Source organism: Penicillium griseofulvum, assembly GCF_001561935.1.
Source record: "Penicillium griseofulvum strain PG3 chromosome Unknown contig_80, whole genome shotgun sequence".
In the NCBI taxonomy this organism is placed as follows: Eukaryota; Fungi; Ascomycota; class Eurotiomycetes; order Eurotiales; family Aspergillaceae; genus Penicillium; species Penicillium griseofulvum.
In genome coordinates, this window is record NW_024467471.1 from 5,407,369 (window position 1) to 5,428,044 (window position 20,676).

General features: G+C 48.8%; 7 protein-coding genes across 7 annotated transcripts; 5 read left to right on the forward strand and 2 right to left on the reverse strand.

Annotated features, from left to right (window-relative positions):
* Positions 1 to 763: 763 nt before the first annotated feature.
* PGRI_029270 (alpha/beta fold hydrolase) lies at positions 764 to 1,807 on the forward strand (the record flags this gene model as incomplete). Its single annotated transcript, XM_040790640.1, has 1 exon — positions 764 to 1,807. One exon carries the CDS (start codon positions 764 to 766, stop codon positions 1,805 to 1,807), a length of 1,044 nt encoding a protein of 347 aa, XP_040647593.1.
* A 703-nt stretch (positions 1,808 to 2,510) lies between these two features.
* PGRI_029280 (uncharacterized protein) lies at positions 2,511 to 6,062 on the forward strand (the record flags this gene model as incomplete). The annotated part of the gene is made up of 4 exons (XM_040790641.1): positions 2,511 to 2,633; positions 2,682 to 4,953; positions 5,017 to 5,576; positions 5,634 to 6,062. The coding sequence occupies 4 exons, from the start codon at positions 2,511 to 2,513 to the stop codon at positions 6,060 to 6,062; spliced, it is 3,384 nt and encodes a 1,127-aa protein (XP_040647594.1).
* A 347-nt stretch (positions 6,063 to 6,409) lies between these two features.
* Positions 6,410 to 7,048, reverse strand: PGRI_029290 (uncharacterized protein; the record flags this gene model as incomplete). Its single annotated transcript, XM_040790642.1, has 2 exons — positions 6,410 to 6,557; positions 6,627 to 7,048. 2 exons carry the CDS (start codon positions 7,046 to 7,048, stop codon positions 6,410 to 6,412), a joined length of 570 nt encoding a protein of 189 aa, XP_040647595.1.
* Positions 7,049 to 7,634: 586 nt separating this feature from the next.
* On the reverse strand, positions 7,635 to 9,875 carry PGRI_029300 (60S ribosomal uL18 domain-containing protein; the record flags this gene model as incomplete). Its single annotated transcript, XM_040790643.1, has 5 exons — positions 7,635 to 8,496; positions 8,561 to 8,598; positions 8,738 to 8,762; positions 9,044 to 9,765; positions 9,822 to 9,875. 5 exons carry the CDS (start codon positions 9,873 to 9,875, stop codon positions 7,635 to 7,637), a joined length of 1,701 nt encoding a protein of 566 aa, XP_040647596.1.
* Positions 9,876 to 10,309: 434 nt separating this feature from the next.
* PGRI_029310 (kinetochore subunit FTA4 family protein) lies at positions 10,310 to 13,126 on the forward strand (the record flags this gene model as incomplete). The annotated part of the gene is made up of 7 exons (XM_040790644.1): positions 10,310 to 10,475; positions 10,565 to 10,733; positions 10,789 to 10,851; positions 10,921 to 11,102; positions 11,815 to 12,509; positions 12,564 to 12,618; positions 12,672 to 13,126. The coding sequence occupies 7 exons, from the start codon at positions 10,310 to 10,312 to the stop codon at positions 13,124 to 13,126; spliced, it is 1,785 nt and encodes a 594-aa protein (XP_040647597.1).
* An 807-nt stretch (positions 13,127 to 13,933) lies between these two features.
* PGRI_029320 (putative cell wall biogenesis protein Mhp1) lies at positions 13,934 to 17,649 on the forward strand (the record flags this gene model as incomplete). Its single annotated transcript, XM_040790645.1, has 2 exons — positions 13,934 to 13,985; positions 14,081 to 17,649. The coding sequence occupies 2 exons, from the start codon at positions 13,934 to 13,936 to the stop codon at positions 17,647 to 17,649; spliced, it is 3,621 nt and encodes a 1,206-aa protein (XP_040647598.1).
* A 634-nt stretch (positions 17,650 to 18,283) lies between these two features.
* PGRI_029330 (ATP-binding cassette long-chain fatty acid transporter PXA2) lies at positions 18,284 to 20,594 on the forward strand (the record flags this gene model as incomplete). Its single annotated transcript, XM_040790646.1, has 4 exons — positions 18,284 to 18,790; positions 18,882 to 19,518; positions 19,569 to 20,466; positions 20,519 to 20,594. The coding sequence occupies 4 exons, from the start codon at positions 18,284 to 18,286 to the stop codon at positions 20,592 to 20,594; spliced, it is 2,118 nt and encodes a 705-aa protein (XP_040647599.1).
* Positions 20,595 to 20,676: the final 82 nt, after the last annotated feature.

A 20,676-nucleotide genomic window follows, 5' to 3' on the forward strand; every position in this document is an offset into this window, starting at 1 on the left:
GTGAATTTTGTTGAATTGGAGACGAAATGCTGAGCAAGGCAATTTATCTGAGCCATCCCGTGGCTGGTTAGTGCTGAGTCAGTGGTGCCCGCGCTATCATAGGAAGTGTTAGTGCGAGCCAAGGGGAAGTAGGAAAATGGAGTGCCTACAGGACTTTTCCAACGTTATGCACTGTTTCAGCATGGCGGATTAGATATAGCTGCATTGCGAGATAAGTTGGTAAAAGTGGGAGGGGGAAAGATATGAGCGAAAGTAGAAAGGGGACTACATAAGAACAAACATGACGAAGTCGATCAAAGAATGACACAGAATTTAGCTAACCTCTTTAGGAAATATCTTCTACTTTAAATTTCAGAACGGAAGGAGCATGTTAAGAGTATCAATTTCTTTCCCAGTTAGTGTGAATAGAAGCTCACATTTAATTTCATGCATGGCGCCCGGGCGTTGAAGGCGCTAGTTCGAGAATTGGGGCCAACGTTCATCATTGGTTTTGGACTTCATTTCTTCAACCTGACTACACCAAATACGTGCTAGTAAGATTGCAGTTGATTACAACGCAATTTATCTTCCGGAGATACGGAGTAACTAACTGCATATAGGTAGCAACGCGGAATTCGTGCCCCTGGCTCTGCTATATATACGTTTGCATTAGCAGGCAAGTCCGCAGGGCTGTCTTCCTGTTACCCACTCTATAAAGGGCTACTTTGTTGTTTAAACAGCATTAAGAGCTTGATCCTTGTGTGAGCACTTCTGTGAGCACATAATGAAGTTCTTTTCCTTCGTCAGTGCCTTCACGGCGGTGCTATCGTATACAAATGTCGTATCTGCACAGTCCGATCCCGACCCAATTGGCGCCATCTATGATGGCCCTGTGCCAGCCGACCTATATGGATCCACCTACCCCTACCCTTGGCCGGTGAAGCAGTTCAACTTCTTCAATCAGCGCCAGAACCTTTCAATGGCGTTTATGGACGTACCGGCAAAAGAAAGCCACAAGAATAAGAAGACAGCGGTCTTGCTACACGGCGGGAACTTCTGTGGCGTCACTTGGTCCGACACCGCGCGCCAGCTGTCGGCTGCCGGGTACCGAGTGATCCTTCCCGATGACATTGGCTTCTGCAAATCGAGCAAGCCCCAAGGCTATGCTTACAACGTACACCAGCAAGCTTTGAACATCCACAGCCTGCTCACTGCGCTGGGCATCGATAAAGTCACCGTAATCGGTCATTCGATGGGCGGCATGATTGCTGCTCGCTACGGCCTTATGTACCCAACCAGCGTTCAACAGCTTTTCCTCGTCAATCCCCTGGGCCTGGAGGACTGGGTAGCCAAGGGTGTGCCCTACCTATCAGTCGACGCGTCGTACCAGAGCGGGCTTGTACAGAACTTCACCACTCTTAAGGCGTATGAGCAGGCTAGCTACTTCCACAATGCCCCCTGGAAGCCAGAGTATGATACTTGGGTTCACATGCTAGCCGACATCTATGCTAGTGACTATGGCTCCGACTATTCCTACGTGATGGCCCTCGTCACCGATGCTTTACTCAGCCAGCCTGTTATCCACCAGTTCCCTGTCCTGCAGACACGCACCTACCTCCTGGTGGGAGATAGCGACGTTTCGGCGCTTGGAAAAGCATGGTCACCCCCTGCCATCGCTGCAAAACTGGGCCATTATGCTGAGCTCGGTCCTGCTGCCGCAGCCATGATCCCCAATTGTACGCTCCATATGTTCCCCGGTCTAGGCCATGCGCCCTTTCTCCAGGACCCCAAGGCGTTCTACAAGGTACTACTTTCTTTCCTGGACTAACTGGACCTGGAGATTGGCATGCTATATATTGATGTAAGATCTATTTGTCGTGCGGGGACTACATTGTCTATCTCTCTCGCTAGCCATCTGGGTATCGGATCATTCCTTCCTATGAGACTTGTTGAGTATGCAGTGAGAGAGAGATGGTGAAGGGAGAGAGATATGTATAGTAGAACATATGAAGGAACAGGCAGAACCCCTTTTGGTAAATATTAAAGCATTGATGTCTGATTCTAGCCTCGCTCTTGGCCGCCCTGTACGATTCAATATCAAAGGCTATGCTCCCGTAAATCTAGCAAATAAATTAGCAAACAAACTAGCAAACCAGCAAACGAAGGTCTCGAGAATCTGGACTAGCAAACAGGCATACAGCAGTTGATATCATAACAAGACTCACAGTGGACTTAACCTGTGATTTTTTAATATGTTTTTTCACAATAGTCACTTTACTTACCTGGGCCAATTTCGGAGTACGGAGTAGATCTTTCAATTATTCACGGGTGCCAGGGCTAAAACGCGTCGCGTCGCACATCCCACCACATTCCAGCACTTAACACCCTTCCCACATTGCCCTTCAGACCACAAATATGTAGTAGACGGCTGCGCTAAGTGAGTTGTCGATTACAAGATATCCCTCAATTCTATGCTAATCAATTTCCAACATGCTAGGCTGAATCCTGTCTCCACCAATACTCCGCTCTCAATGGCAAGACTACTGGCTAGTCATGAGCTGGCTTCCCCGATCCCGAGCATAGAAAGATCAGAATGGGACAGCTCTTTAGTTATGCGCACCACGTTTGAAACAGCAACATCCCCGTCTGCGACGGTAACTCTTTTCCGAATATGCTTGAAGTATAAACATTTATACTCACAGTTGTCCAGCAATGATCGCTTTTGGGGATGTGTTACGGAAGATTTCAAGCGTCTCTACAACTTGGGGTCATTAGGCGTCAAATCTATGGTTCAACGCAAGTTGTTAAAATATCGCACGGCGGACCATACCATTCGTCCTGTCGACCCTGATGGTTATCGGATCGAATCACTTTTATGGCGAATGGCGTATCACATTACCGGCGTCAGACAGTTGGATAACCTACGACATGGTCACCAAGAAGGACCTCTGGAGCCTGTTCCTGAAGTTGATATGTCTGTGGAAGAGATCGAAGAAGACATATTGAAGCGGAGCAAGTTAGCAGAAATGCGCTATGACTTTGATCAGGCCAGGGAGCTCCTGTTTAATCTCTCTGACATGTATAAAGCCGAACAATGTCTCGATGAATTGGAGTCCCGTTCAAAACTGCATGACCAAAAGGAGAAACACCACGAAATGGAAAGCGCGAAAGCAGAGAGTGACGGTGATTGGGAGAAAGCCAAATCCACGCTGCTCTTGATGGAGAACAAGTTGAGATCGGGACGACTTATTATGGCGTTGGAAAAGAGACAAGCAATACAGGAGAAATACAACAAACGTCTCCAAGAAGAGATTGTGGAGGCACAATTTGTTGATCGTGACTTGACTAAGGCCTGTTCTCTGGTGTCCCAGATGAAAGGCAAGAGGCCCAAAGCCTTCGTGGCATTATTCAAGTGCAATGAGGCTTTGGCTCAGGGTGACTTTACCAGAGCTAGGTCTATACTTTCGAACCCACAACTACCATCGGCCCATATAGCCTTGGGGCTTATGGTGGACCTTGCAGAAGAAGTGCACAATGATAACCAAGAGAAAGCTGCTTCTCTATCTTTACTTCTTAAAAGGGATTGCGGGAGATTCCAAAAAGTCCTCTTGGACTCACAGGCTGGTGTTAGTGCAGAGAGCTGCGATGGCCATGTTGAGGCCCCGAGCTTGTTATATGATCAACCTAAGGACGCATCAGGTCATCTATCCGATTTGGCTGAAAAGCAAAGCGAGCAAGCAGCCTTGGCCGGCGACTGGAATAAAGCCAAGAAATCACTACTCGGCATTCCGAAAAACACGGTCTCCGGGCCACTCCTTAGAAAATTAGAAGAGGAACGATCGGCATTTTATGAGATGGAGAAGGATTTGGAAAGGCAAGCTAAGGAAGCAGAGAGGAACGGTGACTGGGAGAAGGCAAGATCTTTCCTATCTCGTATCCAAAGCGACTTCGGCAAATTCCTCCTTGCGGCATTGGCATACAGTGAGGCACGGTTAAGTCTGAAGGAAGAGCACATGGAACTATTTGTTGAGCTCCAGAAGGAATATCCCGATCCTCGCCTCGAACAGGTGAAATTCACACAGTACTTTGAATATACAGAACGGAATGGGCCCCAAGAGAGATCCATCGACCTGCATAGTCTTTTTGTCGGAGAAAAGATGTTTGGAACTGGTGTTCTCTGGAAAAAGCCTGCTGATTTCCGCAAGGTCTTTGAGATGATGGCTGAAGATATGCGCGATGCCTGTGACAGGGCATGGTACGGTCTGCCAGCTTTAAATGTGCAATCTCTAGCTGCATATCGAAGACAGCCTCGGGAAGTTCACATAGCTGGGCAACCGCCTTCCTCCGAAATTATGCAGGCAGGGCTCGGTGATTCCTTAGGCACCAGCTCATCTTCACCGACGCTACCGGCGATACCTCGCGACCCATGTATGGTAATCCCCGGTCCGATAGTGGTGCGAGAGTATCAGTGGGACCGACCTGAATTACCGTCATTGAGCTTTGATCAGCAGTTAATCCTGATTCAAATATGCCTTCGACACAAAAAGCATTACACGAAACCGCAAGGCAATATCCACTTTTGGCACCGTGTTGCTGATCAATTTTGGGGAGTTGCGGGCTGGCACTGGAAACGTATCAGGACGTATATTCAGGCCAAAGTACGTTCTGTGGCTGCAAGTGATCGTGGTCCTCGAATATTACCACTCTTGGGTGAATTTCGTTCCCATATCCATTCCCTCAAGTATCCGTCCCCTCGAAACATCGTGATGCAATCGAGGTCGCCTCCACGGACAGGTTCGCGTATCTCAGCACTTTCGCCTCGACCCATCCCACGTCCGAGACGTTCAAGTATTCCCAGTATCACAGTATTTCCGGGCCCGTCAGGAAACCTTACGAGTCAGGGAGCTGCAAAGCATGGAGCCACAAAGCGGACATTGTCACAGACTGGATTCGATGTTGAGATCAGTTCGGATGGTATGTAATATCATTGCTGTGGAGCGTTACTGAGACATACAAATAAGTTATCCCCGTCGGTAGAAGATAGACCTACACCTCTTGCCTCGCGACCCCGACATATTGACCCGTTTAGCTCTTCTCTGCACGCGCATTCTGAATCTATGTGCAGGGAAAGCTCCGTGCAAGACCTTATAACGAAAAGCAACGAAGCAAAAGAGCGGCATGACTTTGATAAAGCCAAGTCTCTGCTGCTTCAAATCTCGGATAAGACAGTTCTTGAGCCACTCCTTGCGGAATTGGACAAGGCCCGGGAAAGTCAAATACAAATCAATAGAGACCTTGAAAGAAGAGCCAAGGAAGCCGAGTTGAAGGATGAAAGGCAAACGGCCAAGTCTCTGCTATCTCGCGTTGTCGGCGAGGATCCCTCTTTCCTTCTTCTAGCATTGGAGTACAGTCGAACAAGGAAAGAGTGGGAAATATTTGAATCAGAAGAAGCGCTGGAGCAGCTTAAGAAGAAATACCCCGATCCACGCCTTGAACAGGTGGAGCTTGACCAAATTTCGAGTGTGCAGAAATGTCTGGCAACCCACGAAAGATCGGTCATCATCAAGGGTAGCTTCGTGCCTACAAAAGGAAAAATGGTTCTCTCTGGCAAAAGCCCGATGGTTTCCGCAAGGTATTCCAGCTGATGGCTGCAGACATGCGCCGTGCTCGTGACGATGTTTGGTATGCAACACCACCTCGAGCTAGGACTACAAGACTTGAATCAGACACAGGCGCCCCATCTCAATCCCATTCTCGAGACCAGTCTCCGCAAGTGGATATGTTTGCCGCACCCCGATTGTCAGAAAGGGCGCGGGCGATCTCAGGCTCAGTCTCAACCTCAATCACAACCCCAATCCCAAGACTTAGATCTGGACCAAGAACTCGACTTCTTAGACAGGGCACGGGCAGAGATCATTAGTGGCAACGACAAGGCTAAGGCTCTCCTGCGCCAGGGATCGAGCGAGGAATGCAAAGAAGCCCTCCTAGCATTGAATAGAAGCCAACAAATGCTTCTCGGTGACTTTGAGGAGTCTGCGACTTCACTGATGGCCCAAACTGAGGATGCGGAGAATGAATGGTAGCAAATGGAACTGGTGCTTGCTATGGAAGCCGAGTCGAAAGCTAATATAGAGGACTTCAGATCTCTACTAGCTCGGCTACCAAGGAATGATAGCCAAACCATGAGATTCCGCAGGGAATTTGAAGAAGCGCAGGCCAAGACGAATCGGTACCTTGCAAGATGCAAAGCTACAACTCTCGCCGGGGGAAGGATGGAAGATGTAGAGCGAGAGCATTGACACAAATCATGCATCAGAGATGCTGGTCAAGTCAGAATGGACGGGGCCCGGGGCCTGTGACATACTAGAAACTCGAGCAAAGCATAATTCTGTATCTATAGTTTAATATGAATATTGTGTCTCTATTTACTTCAACCAAGTCTCTCTCCGGATTCCTTTACCTCCTTCACACTCAACTCCGGAGAGTCGATCTTTTCCCCAGCAGGCACTCTCAAATCCGCAGGCGTCTCTAGCCCAGACCGCCAATCTTCCACAGCCGGTGGGGTCCATTCCGCAGCACTATCGACAACACCGTATCAGCGTAAGGACTAAACCAGCTATAACCAAAGCCATCTAGAAACCACCTACCCATGCTCCCGATCCCCAATCTCCTTCGTCCACTCCTCGGGAAGCGGCGGACGCGGCGTATCTGACGCGAACCCGTTATTCACGGCATCAGTGCGGCCCTTATACCACGGGTAATTTGTCTCGGATTCTGGTGTCTCTTCATTCGCATGCGGAGCTGGACCTGGACCTGGAGTCTGTGGGAGTGGGGTACCGGCGGCCTCGTCGATAAAATTAGAGCTTTGTTGCTCTATCCGACGTCCGAGTGGTGTCGATGTAGCAATTGCTCTGCTAGTTCTGCCACTGGCTGAGCTCTTTGCAGGTTTGCGGTTTCGGTTCTGTGTCGTGGATTCTGCCCGGTGAGGGGTTTGGCACCAGGGGCAATCGAATTTATCTGCGTAGGCGCGATGCCAACTTGCGTGTGTGTGTTGTTGATATCTTCTCATAATGTGGGATCTAGGTGAGGGATATATATACAGAGGGGATGAAATTGAGCGATTTCAATCTCGGGGACCAAACAGCTTTTTAAAGCGGGTAATGGTAAACAATGGAACTATCTAGCCTTTTTTTTCCCCTGCATCCTTGCTGCTTGAACAGCCACCAAATGTGCTGGCAATGGGGTTGGGGCCATCACATTCTGCGGCGTCGATCTAATTTTAATTATGTGGGTTACTTCTAATAATTTGGGAATTGCACCACCATGGCATGATGCAATAAAATCTTAAATACTCATGAACTACTTCGTACTTTGTACTTTTAAACAATTTACTCCCAGCTACAAGGCAAATGCAAGGCAAATGAGGGAAGACAGATGGACATTCGGGAGCAGTTAGAACTGAGTAAAGAAAATTGCCTTAAATGAACACCGAACTAATTGCTCCCAGGAAAATAAAACCCCTTCCGATAATAAAAAGTAAAAAGTGGTATGTGCCATGATCCGTCAAAAACTACATCACATAAATAAACGCCGGCAGTAGCTTATTTCCCTCTGGAAATATTGGGAACTTTTGGTAAAGATAGGAAGCGAGACGCTTAAGCAGCAAGCTTGCGGATCTTCTCCTCGACGCGGGCCTTGCGCTGCTCGCGAGTGAGGCGGGCGACCTTGTACTTCTTGGACTCGGCCTTCCACTCCTCCTTGGTCTTCTTGGAACCAGCATCCTCATCAGCCTTGAAGGGATCCTCACGGATGGCCTTGTGGGCATCGGCGTAGATCTCCTCAAGGTCACCAGCCTCAATCTCGTTCTCAATGTACTTGACGAACTGGGACTTGTAGCGCTCCTCATCCTCATCGGCAAGGTTCTCCATGTACTCGGAGACGTGAGAGCCGTGGATGTAGTTCTTGAGCATCTCAGCGTCAAGCTCCTCGGACTCGATGTCGTAACCGGGGAAACGGCGGTCAGAGTGGGGGATGAAGATACCACCATCGGAGGCACCCTTCATGGCAGCGAAGACACGGTTACCGGTGGAGGTGCGGACAAGACCAACATCGAGGAAGGCCTTGAAGGGGCGGCGCTCGCCATCATCGGTCTCGACGGCCTCGGTGAGAGTGTGCTCACCGGTAGCCTCCTCGACACCCTTGAACTGCTCGTCAAGGTTGAGCTTCTTGAGGACACGGCGGGCAAGGAGCAGGCCGGTGGCGTAGGCAGCAGCCCAGTTGGTAAGACCCTGCTCGATACCGTACTTGGGGAGCTCGTGGGCGTAGGCGGCAGCGAGAACCTTGTCACCGGTGACCTCAGAGTAGACGATCTGGGTGACGATGTCGCGGTTGGTGAAGCGAACGACCATGCGGTACTTGGGGGCGTTGTACTTGTTCTTGGCCTGGGTGATCAGGCGCTTGCGAGCATAGTAGTCGGTCTTACCCTCGCGACGGCGACGGTACTTAGTCTGGAAGCGACTATAATTGCAAAAGTCAGTAAACAGATATCTTGGGGGGGGAAACAAATAAGAATTTTACTAACCTGAAGTAGGCGTTGTTCTTGACGGTCTTGGTGAAAGGCTGTCAAAAACGCGAGTCAGCAATTAACGCTTCAGAAATTACGCCGAAGCAACTTGCAGGGACCCGGCTCCGATACAATCGGAGAGGAAATAGAAATGCAAAAGGAATGCATAATGGCTCTTCAACCATTTGAACTCACCATTTTGACGGGGGTGTCGAGGACGCTGGAGATGGACGAAGAAAAGGAAGTGAGAAATTTCGTGGATCGACTTTGTGCGGGATTTCGCTTAGCGTGTGGCTGCATCCCCCGCCAAAAAATGAGGTCGGCGACGAGTGGAACATCAACTTTTCTACTATGAAAATGAAAAAGATAAAAGATAATAAATTCAGAAAAATTGAGAAAAATTAATAAAAATCAAGAAAATATTCTGAACCTCTTATTCTTCATCATTTCTACATATGACTCTGATATTCTTCTAGAAATCCGATTTCTATAACATCTCACAATCGTGCCTTATCCTCATCCAGCAATTGAAGGCCTGTGAGTTTCTCCAGTTCTTTAACTGCATCTTGAGTCTTTCCAAGTGTGACTTTGACTGTACGCATGCCAGCTTTCTTCGCTCCCTTCAAGTTCTCCCCGATGTCGTCAAAGAACACAACATCGTCGGGATTAACTCCGGCCAGCCCTCGCCTCTTAGCTAAAGAGTCCATCTCCTGTAACGCCACCTGGTAGATTTTTGGGTCGGGTTTGCGAAGGCCCGTATGCGCAGACGAGATAAAGAAATCGAATTGCTGCTTGACCTCGGATGCGTTATTGTATTCATGTCCGTCGGGGAAAATAACGGTGTTGGATAGAGCGCCCATCAGGAACTGTCCCGATTCTCTCAATTTCTTCAGAGCTGGGTACATATATCGGTCTGGCGTGCGAGATATCCGCATCATCTCCCAGAATAGCCATTCTGCATCCACTGTCGGCAGTGGAGGGATGGTGGATCCGCTTGTGCCTTTTTTCTTTTGAAGTTGTTGGTGGAATTGTTTCCATAGCTCGGGGTCTCTTAGGTCCGCATTGAACCCCGCAAAGAAGTTCGCGTCCATCTTGATGTCGCCGCGCTCAAGCTTGTGCCAGCTACCGTTCGGTGCTGTTCGCGAGATACTAAAATTGACCCATCCTGGTGGGATGTTCTGCGCAAGTTCATAGTCAAGAATGGCCTGGAACGGAGATACAACCTAGAAATTTGTCAGATATATATATCTTCAATTTGCGGGTCAAGTGGCTGACTTACACACACTCCTCCAATGTCAAACAGTAGGCCTATTGGCCGCTTGATCTCTGCCATGTTGAGATGATAATGCGGCTGTCGGAGATAGTAGAGCTCACTTCAAGATATATCGCAATTTATTTCTAAATGTGTTGTGATGACCTTGAAATCGCAACGAATTGAATTACTTTGAGAGCGATCTGGACCTAAAAGACGGTCTGATTGCCGAGGTACGTCTCTAAACCGAGGATATACTCCACACTAGCAACCTTCATTATTACCCTATTGAGGCCGTATATTGCGACTGAATTATTAGTTAATCTGTACTATTAAAATCATTTCTCTCGCTTTATAGTGGTTTATTACCCAAATCAATATTGGCCATCTGTAAAATGCCATTTGCGGAGAGACACGTGATCCCTTATCGATAAGAACGCGCTCAGAGAAGATCGCGGGACTTTTTGGAGACTCAACAATGGTACTTCTCTAACACCATTTAGATTGTGTTCGAAATGGATACAACTCGAACTATAACTGAGTTGAAATCTGCATTTATCTGGAGTCAAGTCCGCATTTTCTCAGAGAGCCTCGATCTCCCGGAAGACTGGCGAAACTATGCTGCTGAAACCACGGAAGGTGATCTAAGTGACAAGGTGATCGAAGATGTTCTACATAAAGGTCAGAGCACGAACCTCAATCAAACAGCACAATTATATATGGATTTGCACCCATATATGGCGATGAATATCATACTCATAGTCATATAGTAAATGCAGCTGCTAAGCAGCACAATCGCGTTGTCTATTCATCCCAAGCGATACATCATGTCGCCCAACAGATTGCAAACTTGTACTGGTCGTCGGTTAGCCAAGAGGCACAAAGTCGAGATGCTTTTGCTCGAGGTATCGAAAAAACAACGGATTTGTCAAGGGAGATGTAAGATCCCATCCATTTATATACAAGGTATAACAACACTGACTATATATATTAGAAACATTGCAAAGATGCCTGTTGACTTGGAAATTCCGGAAGCAAGCGAAGAGGAGCATGCAAGGTCAGTTTAAAAATACACATCCGGATTTTTGTTCATTGAAGTTTCAACTGCCTTACACCAGTCGTACAGGTATCAGCAGCTCCGTGAGCGGCTCACGAGTCTTGACAGCCAACGGCAGCAACGGCAACGGCGCCTTGATCAGTTGCAGCATCTTCGACGATTGCTTGAGCCATTCGAAGATCCCCAAAAGAACATTCAACCCAATCTTATCACGAGGGATGGGGAACTTGTTCAAGAATTGGAGAAGATGCGTATGCTCGTAGCTAGAGTTGGAGGCCGAATTGCACAGCAGAAAAGAAGTAGCGGTGCCCTTGAAACTTATGATTACTCACTTCCAGGCTCTGATCAGAGATTAGAAGCCCTATTGGATATGCCTTGATGAAACCAAAATACCCCTTGTCCACATATGCATACAACGAAGTTACTTGCCATACGAGATGATTACACATTGTTAATTCTTCTGATTTATTTTATAGATTGTAGTTTCCTTGGGATTGTACTTTGATTTCAAGCGCGTTGCCCTAGCTACAATGATCCCGATATCTATGTACCTTCCATTAGGGCACATAGTATAACCTCATGGATGTCAACAACGGAAGAGAAATATTGGCAGGTACGTATCAATTATGACTGCAGAAAGTCAATTATAGACCTTATAGAGCACGTGCCCTTGCACCGAAGCATAATTGAGCATTCTGTACTGGACGAGGGCCCATTTTGTCTCTAAATCTCGACCGTCATCAATCGATTACACTTACACCTTCGTCCGGCGGTCGGAAAGAAATAGGCTTCGCCCCACCGATATGTTGGGAAACCGACTCCTCTAGAGTGTCCTTTTTTTGTCGATTTGACTTGCAGCATAGTTGTCATTCTCTATCTGAATGAGTGCCCTCGAGAAGATGAGGGAGCTTGTTGGGATGAGGTCATCACGTGAATCTCGATCACGTGCTGACTCGTCGCCAGCCCCACTCGCTGCTAGCGTGAGCTCCCAGCACAACACGCTTGTTGGCTGCCTATTGGAGTGTGATTCTGATCAGAGCTCCCTGAACGAATTTGCCATTGATTCAGACTTGAGTGATAGTGACGATACTGTCCCTGATTTGAGTGCACCCGCCATCATCGAGGGCGACACTTCCCCCTCCCCTTCCAAGGCTTTCACGCGTGGGCATCGCCGTCGCTCCACGCACGTTACTCGCCGTGACCTTGAGAAGTTTCAATCGGAGGTCCTAGGCGTTGAAAATCACGCCTCGTGGTTCGACGAAGACAACGGCGCTCCCCAATCATTCACTCCTGACGATCCTCAACTTGAGGAACTGAACCGAGCTTTCGCCGACGCCGACGTCTCTATGAACAACGCCGCCATGGCTAGTAACGGTACTGGCCCCGGAAACTTCTCGGGTTATGAAAACAACACCGGCACGATGAACATGCCGAATATTCCCCCCCGCCAGACTCCGTCCCCCTCTCCCTCCCACTCTTCGGTCACCACCCAGATCAATGGCGGTGGAATGGGCGCCATGGGCGCGGCAATTCCGATGAACGCTGGCCATCAGATGGACCTGCACCATCTCTATGAGATGGTTGTTGAATTGAGCGACGTGTTGAAGAACAATCGAGATGTGACTAAGAACATCGTCGCAAATGCGGAGGAGATTGTGGTATGTGGGAACCTAAGAACATTCAACTTCGATATCTAGCTAACATAGGTTTAGAAGAACGGTATTGCGGACAGCTCTAGTGCGAATGGCCAGCAGGGCGAAAACCTTAGTATGTTGACCTCTGGCAATATTCACATCCTTGTTTACTAACAGCTGGAGCAGCCGCTCGGATTGCCGAACTCGAGCGTGCACTGGCCAAGGAAAAACGTGTGAGCGCGGACCACAAGTACCACCGCGAGGAAAACTGGAAGATGATTCAGGAGTTTGAGACCGCCGTGGGTGTTATGGTCGAGCAAATCCGCAGTTACTGCCAGAACAACAACATGCACTACCTTGCGCAGAAGAAGCACTACAACAATCTCCTTCAGGCTGAGCGCGACGCCCATCTGGAAAGCCGACTTGACCGGGACTACTGGCATGCCCAGACCATGAAATGTGCCGAAATGATCCGCACCGCCTATCGTCTCAAATGTGAAGAAGATGATGTCCCCACTCGCGTCATTTCTGGTCTCCAGAATGAAGTTCGTGCCTACCGCTTTGCGCTTGGCATGGAAGCCGAGAAGCCCGAAGAGGAGTACGGTTGGGAATATCTCAAGGATATCCCAGGCATGGATTAAAATAGGGGTTTATGTGGGGAAGGGTGGAATCCGCACTATTATTCCCGTCCGCTTGATGCCGTGATGACTTTCTTTTCATCGCATACCCCTCGGAGGCGTTTGCGTTTTTTTGTTATTATTGCTCGGCACTTTTCTCCAGGAAATGGTGTGGCGTTCTTAGGCGTATCGCGAATACCCGTATTTCTTGAGTGTGTTCGACACTCCTTTTTTTACGAACTAAATGTTCTTTAAATCATTCTCCCGTCTAATCCACTGTAGACTCCACGATGTAGCTGTCCACTATACGGAGATCCGAACATTCTCCGGATTTGGCCTCCCTCAAAATTCCACTCCAATTATTTAAATGTCCAATCAAAATTTGCAGTAAATTGCATGTTACATGCTCACGTGCCTCCCCTTATGTCACCTCTGTTGCTTAATTGCATCCGGACTCCATTTTAGTCACTTGCATTCTACTAGTTATGCATTTGTTTATATGATATTGGGTGGAGGGCGCATTTGAAGCTCAGATCATACGGCATTTCCCCATTTCCTAACGTTTCCCAGCATTTCCCGGCATTTCCCAATATTTTCAACATTACCAACGTTCTCTTATTCTAATCGGGCTATATTGTCCACCTGATTCTCCTTTAATATTTTGCGATCATCACTCGAAAGTGGGGGACCAGCCAATTATGCGTCGTTCGATCTAGTCCTATCCAGTCATTGCGCTCTTTATACGACGCCACACCGCTGATAAACTCTCAACGACTTCCTGGGCACGAGTTTACATTCCTTTTTATCTTCTGACTTTTGAGCGATTTCAAAATGGAAGGTGTTCAGACTGTGGACGTGAGCTGGCTTCATCATTCACAAAAAGGTGAGTGCCACTTTCTATAGCATCTTCTCTGACCCTAGGTTATGAGCGGCGTGTTAGAGTTCCGAGATCGGCACAGCTTTTAACACTCTCTTTAGACCATTTATCTCGCACAAAGTCAGTGTCAGCGAGCGACAAGCCTGGCGCCGAGTCAGAACCGCCGATATCTCAATCTAAGTCGCACAGGAGATCTCGCTCTAACAGCAACCCGGCACGCCCAACACCGCCACCCTCAGAACCGAAGCAAGCTCCCCGAAATGACGCATCGCCAGTACAAAACAAACCGCCACCAGTTGAAAAAATCGAGGAGCCAAAGCCATCTACGCCGTCTCCTAAACCCATCGGCCGGCGAAACTCATGGATATCCAGTCTGAGCTCAAAGTTTTCGTCTGGATCTACACCACCGTCGCAATCTAGTCTCAAGGCCAGTCCCGCAAGTCCCAAGACAACCTCGCCTCTCGATACGCATAACCCATTCGGCGCCGCATATTCCCCGAAGGACAAGGAGGAAGAGAAGAAAGACGATTCCAATCCTTTCACTTCGTCGTCACCTAAGGGGCCATCGTTCATTCACAATGCACTGCGCAAGTTCTCATCTAACTCGGGTGGCTTGCCCAAGTTGAACCCCAATGGCTCGATCTGCCCGCGTCGCGTGATGAACATTGACCAAAATCGACACCGATGCAAGATCGCAGACTTAAACCAGGCTAAACTCAACCGGGTTGCGTTCTGTGTGGATGTTGAAATCGCGGGTATCTCTCATCGGGACGATGACGAGGAGGCCCCTCCAACGAATCAATTACGGCAGCCTCTACCTGAGTCTAATAGCCACAAGTCTAAGAAGGCCGATCTCAAGACGAAGGAACAAGACGAAGCTGGGGGTTTGAAGCATCCCCAGGGTACATTGGCCGAGAAGGATAACGCAACTGAGCCTCCGGCTCCTGTTTCTGCTCCGGTTCCTGCTCCGGCCAGCGGTGATGCGAAGATTCAATCTAGCTCTCCACCAACAAATACCACCGGAAGCAAGCCATCTACTGACCCCATTCCCAGCGGAGAAGGGGCTGATCCATCAAGGAAGCAAGAGAAGAAGAAAAGGTCCGAGGCAGAGCGAAAAGAACGGAAGGAGAGAAAGCGAAGACAAGCAGTGGCGAATGGCTCGGTTCCATTGCAGCTCGATGCAGAGAATGACGAAGAGTATTCCCGAGGTCCAGCACCAGCACCAGGTGCCCCTCGATCCAAAACGCAAAGTCACCCAACAACCGATCCAGTGCGGATCTATCGCCGTTGTTGCCAGCTACGTGAGACACCTGTTCTCAAGAGAGTTGTTGACGAGATCTCCAAGCCTTCATCAACACTGGCCGAGTCACCAGGCACGGTAGCAGCTTTGGATCTGAGCAATTTCCCGATGACATCACAGGACTTGGCAACATTCAGCGACTGGCTCGCGGTCGTTCCAGTCCGTAAACTCATCCTTGAAAATTGTGTATTGACGGATGCTTCCGTGCGAGCCATACTTTCAGCTCTACTTTCTACCAAGACGGTAGAACAGATGCGCTATCGACGGAGACGATCGCGAAGACCGGAATCTCCAGACTCCAATGATCATGAACGATACGGCGTTGTGGAAAAGCTTTCTCTGAAGGATAACCCGAAGATCGGACGGGAAGGATGGCGCCACATCAGTCTCTTTATTCACCTCTCGAAATCCTTGAAGGCCATCGATTTATCGGGTATTCCATTCCCACAAGGACAGGTTGCGATCGATGGGTCTGGGACAACGGGCCAACCCCAGTCGCCTATGGCCGATGTGAGCATTGTCTTCGCGAGTGCCCTGGCAGAGCGCTTTGCTGGGGATCATCTTGAAGAACTGCTCATGAGCGAGTGTTATCCTTCGGTGGACGCTGTAAAACAAATCTGCCAGGCGACCACCAAAATGGGTCTGCGAAGGCTTGGCTTTGCGAACAATGGTCTGACGAGGGATGGCCTGGAGCATGTGGTTGAATACCTCAAAGCGGGACAGTGTGAAGGACTGGATCTAGGCGGCAACGCTATAAAGGATGATCTCGATCTCATCACAGACGCGATTGAACCTGAGACACCGCTTTATGCGCTGAGTCTGGCGGATTGCTCCCTCAATCCGTCGGTTATTTATCCATTGCTCCAGTCGCTTGCGCAGATCCATAATCTCCGGTTTATCGATTTCTCGCACAACCGCGAGTTATTCTCGTCCCAGCCTAACGCGCTGGGGGCTTTCCGTCGCTTCTTGCCAAAAATGCCCTCTTTGAAGCGTTTTCATCTCGCTGATGTCACCTTATCGCCGGATCATGTTATTGGTCTTGCTGAGGTATTGCCGGAGTGTCCCAGCCTGTGTCATCTGAACATTCTGGAGAATCAACAGATTGTGGATCTGGCGTCAACCACAGATCCCGTTGCTCAGGAAGAAGCATGTGCTGTATATGCGTCTATGATGGCAGCTGTGCGTGTGTCAAGGACAATCATTGCAGTTGACATCGATGTGCCCAGCGCAGAAAACAATGAAGTTGTCAAAGCTCTAGGATCACAGATTGTGGCTTACTCGCTGCGGAACCTTGAAGGTGGCGCTATTGCAGAGGAGCTTTCGGGCTCTGCTTCTCCACTTGAGGATGTCCATGTACCAGACATTTTGCAGCATATTGTCGGACATTCTGTTGGTTCCGAAGAGCCTTACGATGATGAAGATGAGGCGGCTCCCGACGAGGATTATGTTATTGGTGGCACAGGTGTTGTCAAAGCATTGGGTGTTTGTCTTGGGAACCTGGACCAACATGGTCTCGATGTCCTCGGGGAGCAATCTTTACCCGCTAGTGGTACCACAACACCCCGACGCCGCAAGTCTCGAGGTGTTCCTACTAAGCGGCCTCGCGACATGTCGAAGAATCTGCTGGAATCTGCGCGCAACATTAGAGTCCGGATCCAGTCGGCTCTTATTCGCGAAGATCGTGCTGGCAATGACGCGAACTATCGCCGCCTGCAATTTTTGGACATGACCTTAGCTAGGATGATCCAGCGCTTTGAAGATGAATACCCAGAAACTCGTATTATTCCTCAACTCCCGCCCGCTGTTCCAGTTCCTGACACCATCTCCCAACACTCCGGTGATGACGATGGAAATGGCTCCATCACAGCTGGCGGTAATTTGAACAGCAGTCAGCTTGATGAGACTGGCGGCGACGAGGAAGACACCGATCAATATGCGGTCCGCCTTTCTCGCACCAGCTCTATGACTTCCCTCCACTCCCGGGCCATGACCTCCCAAGAAGGACACATTCACCGCATTGGCCAGAACCTCCGCCGTGACTTCCTCAAACCATCTCTAGTCCCTGGCGACGGCGACGAAGATTTTGACTATGACGACGATAAATCACGTATTGCCGCTCTCCGGCAAAAGCTCGATCTTCTACATGACGAGCAGTCTTTGTGTCAATTTGATGACTTTGATGCCGACATGGCCTTTAACCATCTCGGAACCACCGTCGATGACCTCTATGATTCTCAGAAACAAGATGCCGAAGGATTCGAGCGTTTCAAGCAATCCCAGATTGCGGCCCAGATCAACAGTGGTATCCGTTCCAGGGATAATTCTGAACTCCGGACAGGCTCCGAAGCAGAGAGCAAGTCCCCGTCTTAAGTTTTCTTTCATTTATTACCATATTTATTCATGTTTTTGGCCTTTTATGTATTCTTTTGCAAGCTTGCGTTTCATAATACCTGTACATACACTATGTGCGCATGTCTTTTGAGTATTATCCACATACTCCCGGTTTGTATATACGTGGCACGGTGGGCGGTATCCTGTCATCATTAGCATCACTGTCATTGCCATTACTTTGTATCTTGCATGGCTATGTATTTACATATGGTTATTTCAGGGCCTCTCTTTATAATTAAGGAATTTCTCTATGTATTCTCATTGAATGCTTTGCAAGTAATATGGTGTTGCTGCCTTAGGCCAACATGTTTTCTCCCCTTGATACATGAAATTCTAATGCCCTATCTCAGGATTTGCTATAAGACTATGTATTTAATTTGAATAGATCCATTTATTTAAAATAATAAAAGCTTCAATAAAGATAAATCGCCGATGCCCAGAGTGAGATTACCTGAAGAGTTAAAGAGTGGGTTCCTCGGCTGAACGTCCCCCAGTTTCCTGGGGTATCACATGTCACCTCCGTCATGGCAATGGCACCTTTCTCCTCTCCTTCAACTCCAACAGCGGACATGTATGAGCCTGAGTCTGGCTGATAGCACTCAACAGCTCCGCCATGGCCGTTCAGTCAAAACTATTACCGCCCGAACGGTCCATCAAGCAGATCCTCTCTAGCCTAACAACCCTCTACCTACGAAACCGAACCCGAATCTCACGCGCCGTATATCTCGCCCTCTTCGCCGCACTCGCCAAACGAATCCATAATGCCATTTCCGAACAGAAAGCCGCGTCACAGCAAGTAGAGCTGCGTCGACGGCCCGGCACCAGCAGTCTAGGCGATGAGGAACAGCCCCGGAAGAAGCGCGTGGAGATCAACCGGGAATTCTTCAAGAACTTGCTTCGTTTACTGAAAATCGTCATACCAGGATGGCGAAGCAAAGAGCTACGACTGCTGGTGAGCCACAGTGTCTTCTTGGTGCTGCGGACGCTACTTAGTTTGTATGTCGCCGAGCTGGACGGAAAGCTTGTGAGTAACTTGGTGCGCGGAAAAGGGAAGGATTTCTTGCTCGGTCTTGTCTGGTGGATGATTGTGGCTGTCCCTGCTACTTTCACTAATTCTATGGTAAGTCCCCCGGTGATGGGACCCAAATTTCGGCCCTGTGGTGATATGCGACCGTTCAATACATTTGCTAACTCGACACTTTCTGTATCAGCTCTCCTATCATCAATGCAAGCTTGCTCTCAGCTATCGCAAGCGCCTCACGGACTATATCCATGAGAAGTATTTGTCTAACATGACTTTCTATGCCATCTCCGCCCTGGACGACCGAATAAAGAATCCCGACCAGCTCGTCACGGTTGATGTGTCTCGCTTCTCGGACAGTCTGGCAGAACTCTATTCCAATTTAGCTAAGCCCATTCTCGATATGGTTATTTACAACTATTCGCTCTCCAAGAATGTGGGAGGCGAAGGGTTGTTCATCATGAGTCTGCTAGTGCAGCTGTCCGCCAATGTTATGCGGATGTTGACTCCACCATTTGGCAAATATGTTGCCGATGAGGCCCGGCTGGAGGGCGAGTTCCGTTTCCTTCATTCGCGGCTTATTGATTACAACGAAGAAGTCGCGCTTTACCATGGCCACGAGGCCGAGAAGGATACCCTGGACAAGGGTTATTTCACATTGATCAAGCATGTGAACCGCATTTTGCGCCGACGGCTTTACCATGGATTCATGGAGGACTTTGTGATCAAGTATTTCTGGGGAGCCATGGGCTTGGTTCTCTGTAGTGTACCTGTCTTCTTCAAGATTCCTGGTCAGGCTAACCGCAGCATGGGTGATCACACTGAAAGTAAGTTGTTGTCGTTTCATGTTGAATTTTTACATTCTAATTACTCCCAGGCTTCGTCACCAATCGTCGAATGTTGCTTTCCTCCTCGGATGCCTTTGGCCGATTGATGTTCTCCTACAAAGAGATCTCGGAACTGGCTGGCTACACTTCGCGTGTCTCCTCATTACTGGAAGTGATGGACGATCTCCTCGCTGGAAGGTTTGAGAAAAAGTTGGTATCTTCCGCTTCCACAGAAGAGAATGCAGAGGTTCTATCTGGTCGGGGTACAGTCATAGAAAGCGATGCAATTGAGTTCACCGACGTACCGATCGTATCCCCGAACGGTGACGTATTGGTGCGTAAACTGTCCTTCACCGTCAACCCGGGCGACCATCTTCTGATCGTCGGACCCAACGGGTGCGGCAAATCGTCTCTCTTCCGAATCTTGGGCGGGCTCTGGCCGGTATATGGAGGCACCGTGAAGAAACCGCCTTTCCAGGATATTTTCTACATTCCTCAGCGACCTTATCTTTCCCGTGGTACCCTGAGGCAGCAAGTGATTTACCCAGATGGAGTGCGTGAAATGCGTGCCAAGGGTGTCACTGATGCTGATCTCTACGATATCCTGTCAGTGGTTGAAATTGCGTCTGTCGTAGACCGTCCTGGGGGCTGGGATGCAGAGGAAGAATGGCGCGACGTGCTATCCGGTGGTCTGCAGCAGCGCATTGCTATGGCTCGGTTGTTCTATCACCGACCTAAGTTTGCCATTTTAGACGAATGCACATCTTCAGTGACGTTGGAAATTGAGAAGGTCATGTATGAGACAGCCAAGAAACTTGGCACCACCCTCATGACTGTTTCGCACCGACGCAGTCTCTGGAAGTATCACCAGAAGATCTTGCAGTTTGATGGAGAGGGCGGATATATTTTCACTGGTCTAGACTGGGAGCGCCGGTTAAAACTTGAAGAGTAAGTTTCTCCGATCCGATTTAACCGATCGAGTTCTTAACTATTTTCACAGTGAGAAAGAAGAATTGGACTTGCAATTACGAGCTGTCCCGGAATTAGAACGTCGGGTTGCCGAATTAACGGCTTAGATCCTTGCACGTTTTAAGTACTCCAATACAGCCATATATCATTCTCTTTAGCGTTGAAATGAAATCGATGATGTATTATGCA